This window comes from Ovis canadensis, chromosome 15, assembly GCF_042477335.2.
Source record: "Ovis canadensis isolate MfBH-ARS-UI-01 breed Bighorn chromosome 15, ARS-UI_OviCan_v2, whole genome shotgun sequence".
Classification (NCBI taxonomy): Eukaryota; Metazoa; Chordata; class Mammalia; order Artiodactyla; family Bovidae; genus Ovis; species Ovis canadensis.
Genome location: NC_091259.1, coordinates 39,581,046 through 39,587,045, shown reverse-complemented (window position 1 = coordinate 39,587,045; position 6,000 = coordinate 39,581,046). Strand labels below are relative to the sequence as shown.

Genomic DNA, 6,000 nt, shown 5'->3' with positions numbered 1-6,000 from the left:
TTAAAGGAACAAGGGTTACATAATATCTGCTTTCTTAGGTATTTACAGTCACTGTGGCAATAGGTTACAGAAACAATAGAAACTTTCAATAAGAAAAAAAGATACATGACTCTGGACTTTTTTTTTTTTAACGCAATGTGGGATATTTCAACAATTCAAATTCAAAAATTTATTTCCACTGTGGTTTCAGCAGCTCCATGCCCACATGAAAAGGATGCCTCAGTTTTGACTTGGTTTTCTTTTATTACCTTTTTCATAACTGAAAAGAATTTCTATTTTAGAAAAGGTATGTTCTATACACTGTGTCTGTAGCAACATTATCTGTAATACTGGCTATGACAGAACTTTGCTTCATAAATGTCAATGATATGCTCTCGCTGAATCTGGATGAAGTTAACATTAAAACACAGATAAGCTACAATCAATTATGCATAACTTGTTGACTCAGAAATCCATGGTCTCTCTTCTCCTTCTTTTTGGCCTGTTATAAAAATAATTTTGGTTACAAGTGTCTACACAGCACCAATTTTATTTCAAGAGCAGCATCTTTACTCGGCTACCCAAATAAGTCTACATGTATGCATGCTCAAACAGCTTTTCTCATTTACTTCTGTTCTGTAACTCTAAAAGAGTGATAATTGCATTAGATCTTGTCTCAATCAAAAATCATTTAGCAATTATTAGAACCATCAATTACTATGTCCCCCAAATACCCACGGCCATTGAGTTAAATGAGAAGTTCCCTTGACATGCAACTGTGTAATTGGAGAATTACGCCTGCAGCTGATGGGCACTGTGTTCTGTAACAGCAGAAGGAACAAGTCTCTAATAGTAAAAAAGCATTTTCATAAAACTTTGTCATATATAAAATATCTTATTAATTGTTACTATTTCACTGATGATTAAAGCGTAACACAGGTGTTCGCTCTGCTTTTTGCTGTGAGACAGTCGTGGGTCATACAACCTTAAAAAATAAGAGCCCATCTGTTTCCCAGGCTGACAAAAGCGATGGGCTCATTACAGTTCCTCTCTCATACTCATTCGCACTCACACGCACGTACACAAAGCACCCACAGTGTTGATCGTCATGACACTGTTGCCACACTTTTTCCCACCTCCAAAAATCTGTCAGGAAAATGTGATTGCAAAATAATTATTCTTGTCTATACCCCACCTGGATCTCCATTGTTCATTTTTATGATTTTGAAAGATAAAGTTTGCAGCAGCAGGAGAGCTGGCCTCATTCATCTTCCTAAACCCTTTGGTTTCCACCTTCAACATTACGGTGAATGTAGATTTGACCCAGCAAGCCTGGGTCAAAGGCTTTACAGATACTGAACCTGAAGTGCATTAAAGAGAATAAACACCTGCTATTGTGGCCTAGGATGACTGAAAAAGTAGCAATAATAAACACAACTTTGTATCTGAGAAGGGTTTTACAAGAGTCATCTAAACATTTCGTGAGAATCTAAGACTTTGTAGAAGCGATGGAATCATGTAACAAAGGTCAAAAGGTCAAATGCAATCAGATAACAATTACATTCTTTGAAAAATACTTCATGTGCACACTTTCTGCCCCAGTGGCACTAAGTCCTTTTCAAGTCTCCCATCGGTAAATGTGGTGGATCCAGAAAAACATATATCAAAGAAAGAGACCACACTGATTAACAAGAGAACAGAAGAACAAGCCAAAAGAGGTCAGAGCAGGTAAGGACTACCTTTTAAAGAGAAGTGCTTTAAATATGATTGTGCAAAAAACATAACTTGGAGGCAAATCTGAAGTTTTGACACTTATACTTTACTCAGAGATTAGTCAGAGCTGTTCTCCTGTAGGGGCAACTAAGTTGAAACATAAAAGGAATTGTTTAATTATGACATCACAAAATCCCAGGGAAGAACTGGGAATCAAAGATCCCGTTGATGAAAATTTCCCACTTCTTCTAATGCAAGGTGCGAGAGCAAAGACTTCAAATGATGCCAGGCAGGGAAGTCACGATACACTTTCTCCCATATCCCCTCTACGTTGACTCCCTCACACATACTACCAAGAGTTTATTAGGTAACTCTTAGCTCTCCTGGCATGTATATCCACTGCACTATTGAATTCTTCATAAAGTCAGGCCTCCATTCCCAATAAAGTAATGAAAAAGATAGATATGAAAAAAATACATTCAAAAAGCAAAAAGCAAAGCACTCTGGGATTTGACCTATTTCATGCCAGTAACGGGTGATCTACTAGGGGAGGAACATTAAGACTGGGAAAGTCACACACACAGAGCTGACTGCTCGTGCCTGCGCTTCCAGCAGCCAGTGTCCCCTCACGGACTCTTCTTCCAGACCCTAACAGAACTAAAGGTTCCAACTGAGTACCTGAGATCAGAATCAGGTTGAGAAACGCTTGAAACATGTGAAATTATTTCAAAATGGAGAAATGAAGGAAAAAACTTACCCAGGTTGAGAAATGAGAAGTTAGGTATGGACAGAATAAAACTATTGGGCAAATGTGCAGACACAAGTCAAAAGGAAAAACTGAACACAAGAAGAAAAGGAGAGAAGGAGGGGAAAGTGGAGGAACTGAGAGAGACATGCTGGCCCTTCCTGGAAAGACACCTTATCTCCTGATTTAAGCGCAAGATGCCCTCCTGGGGGGACGCACTGCTCACACCAGCATCACAAGTGTACCTAAGTGGTCATGACGACCAAGCGGCAGACAGATCCCCCTGAGCACAGCTAGATGTCAGCACTGCCCAGGCATCTCTCATGAGGGTGGGCACAGGGACTGGGGGTGTGGCCAATTCTGGTGGCAGAGCCGAAGGAATCAGCGGTAGAAAGTACCAAAAGCAGCCCCGTAACCCATTTTAGAGGGAAATATACAAAACCCCCCCAAACCTAAACAAAACAAAACTAAACAAAACAACCTTCTCCCTCCTGAAGAAAACCTCATGGAACAAATGCCCTGCAAGGCCTAATATGTGTGTTCTCACAAGGCTGGCAGAGGTTATTTTGTCTTGGATTCCACAAAAATTTTGTCTCCATCCCTAATGCCAAAAGAATGCAAGGCTCGAGAGCTGTACTTCATTTCCTCTGGGCCAAAGGGCGCTTCATGGTCAAAATAGTAGAGAAGCATGCTGCTCGTGGGTAACTGAACTAGAGTTTTTAATTGTTTCTTTAGTTCTGCAACTGTTTGGTCCAGACGAATGCTCATCTCTTCCACCTGGTCGTTAAAGTGGACTTCTACTTTCGCACTGCTCTGGGGTCTCAGGTCCACTTCTGCCAAAGGCTCCAACTTCCCATATTTTGTGATGAGTTCATGATACCTAGAAGGGAAAAAAAAAGCAAAACAGTGATAGCCTAAGCCACCAGCACAAGAACTACTGACTTCTTCAGAACTGCAGGTAAACTACTGTTATTCTCAACATCTTTCTAATATCCTAGTCTAATATTATATCTGCTTACCTGCCTACCTATCTACTGTGACTATGTGGAATCTGTGATCTGATATGGTTGTCTCCTTGAAATTTCAGTAAAACCCCATCCTTGCAGAGAGGGGGTTTCTTCTAAAGATGGCTATCATCCTGCTGCTAATAATTATGGAAGAATACGCTTAGAGAGGAGAGGAGAACCTAAAAAGGTAGACACTACAAAGGTTACAGACAGAAATCCAGTCACTGTGTAGAACCCACTTGCTTGGGCATCATCATCAAGGTGTGTAGATATCTAAGCCCATGTTTTTTGGTAATAGCTAGAAAGATGGACATAGACCAGCAGTTTCTGACCCTAGAGAAGCCATAACTTACAAACAAAAACACTGTTGTAAAAAATAGTTGTATATTAGCTATTAACACTGATTTTTCAGTGATGCTTTGTTTGAATGGTCCTGCCTAGCCTAGTTGACTGTAATATAAGGAGTTTGTGGAAGAATCAAGAATATATTCCTGTAAAAAAGTGGTAAATAAGGTCCGACTAGTCAAGGCTATGGTTCTTCCAGTGGTCATGTATGGATGTGAGAGTTGGACTGTGAAGAAGGCTGAGCACCGAAGAATTGATGCTTTCGAACTGTGGTGTTGGAGAAGACTCTTGAGAGTCCCTTGGACTGCAAGGAGATCCAACCAGTCCATTCTGAAGGAGATCAACCCTGGGATTTCTTTGGAAGGAATGATGCTAAAGCTGAAACTCCAGTACTTTGGCCACCTCATCCAAAAAGTTGACTCATTGGAAAAGAGCCTGATGCTGGGAGGGATTGGGGGCAGGAGGAGAAGGAGACGACTGAGGATGAGATGGCTGGATGGCATCACGGACTCAATGGACGTTGAGTCTGAGTGAACTCCTGGAGATGGTGATGGACAGAGAGGCCTGGCGTGCTGTGATTCATGGGGTCGCAAAGAGTCGGACACGACTGAGCGACTGAACTGAACTGAACTGAACTGAGGGATACAAGTTCCCTGATCAAGGCAAAGATACTAGGAGAAAAGTGAATTATGCAGGTGGGACCAGGGCCTAAGAGGACAAGTTTCCCATGTGGAAAATCTTCTCTCGTCTGCCAGCTTTGGAGAATGTAGGTTTGATCTCCCTGCGGAAGCTGAGCAGTTTTCTACAAATCAGAGAGGGGGAAAGTGCTGAAAAAGATCTGATATTAGCTTTATTATAACCAAGATATACTGAGGTTAATTCTGGATCAGAACACAGTGGTCATAAGCTTGCTACTCCCCAACCTTCTCCACCCTACTTTGGTTTTAACTCAGTTAAATCAGTGTTGTAACTAGGCTGGTAGAACACTGAAGCTGCAGTGAGACCTCTGGTTAGGGATGGAGGCAGTCACTGCCATGAAGCGGGGGACCAGGTGAAATAGCACCGGCCTTGGAGTCAGAAGAGCTGATGTCAGAGTCTTGACTTGTAATTTGTTGTGTGACTTACCAACTCATTCAATCCTTTCGTATCTCAGATTCCTCACTAGTAAAACTGGGATAATAAGTCTGTTCTTCCTACCTTATATGACAGTTGTGAGGCTCATACAAAATAACAGATGAGTAAGAACTTGGCCACCTCATGTGAAGAGCTGACTCATTGGAAAAGACCCTGATGCTGGGAGGGATTGGAAGCAGGAGGAGAAGGGGATGACAGAGGATGAGATGGCTGGATGGCATCACCGACTCTATGGACATGAGTGTGAGTGAACTCCGGGAGTTGGTGATGGACAGGGAGGCCTGGCATGCTGTGATTCATGGGGTCGCAAAGAGTTGGATACGACTGAGTGACTGAATTGAACTGAAGAACTTGTAAATTCTAAGTCCATACACAAAGAAGTATTAAGACTCCATTCCTGCTGTCTAGGACTTGTATTATTAAAAGATACATACCCTTTAAAAAATATATGACTGATATCTACTTAGGAAGGACTTCTCTGAAAAGATGGTGTTATGGTGAAACACATTACAGAAATTTCTCCCAGGTCTTGGACCCCAAATAATATTTTTTAAGGGTAAAATATTACCAGCAGCAACTCATACAGAAAAAGAGGGAACAGTCTCACTGAAATAGCCTTTTAAAAGGAACCAAAAGCTTTGTGCGATGTGGTTTTGTTAATAAGCAGGGATCCTAATTCAACCCCTAGAAGACATTATGGAGAAAGAAGGTAAGGAAACAAAATCCTTACCAAGGTCAGTACCTTTAGTGCACTGACCAGCACTTTTAAATCTAGAGCAAATGGCTAAAGGAGAATGGACGCAGCTAGGAGGAAGACTAAGGACATCCCTCAGGGGTCAGAAGGTGCTATTCCCCACTGCCAGTATGTCAGGATCTCAGCAAGGAGAAACAAAACAAAACAAAACCATCCACAGAAACAAAACACAAAACCACCAGGACTTGAAGTTTTCCAAGGCTCCAAGTTAAAAAGGCAAAATGACTCAAAGTCCAAGGGTATCTTTCTGTTACCCAGTCTCCTAGCGTATTACAACTTCAAGTAAGTAAAACTAGGTTATGATAATTTAACAAAATCTTGGG

General features: G+C 41.5%; 1 protein-coding gene across 7 annotated transcripts in view; it reads right to left on the bottom strand.

The window, feature by feature from the left end:
- Positions 1-223: 223 nt before the first annotated feature.
- Positions 224-6,000, bottom strand: part of TBCEL (tubulin folding cofactor E like) — a 71,819-nt gene continuing 66,042 nt past the window's right edge. For all 7 annotated transcript variants that reach the window (XM_069555415.1, XM_069555414.1, XM_069555417.1 and 4 more), the window contains one exon: positions 224-3,317. In XM_069555415.1, coding sequence (XP_069411516.1) covers positions 2,999-3,317 — 319 coding nt within the window. In that variant the 3' untranslated portion in view covers positions 224-2,998. The remainder of the gene's footprint in view (positions 3,318-6,000) is intronic.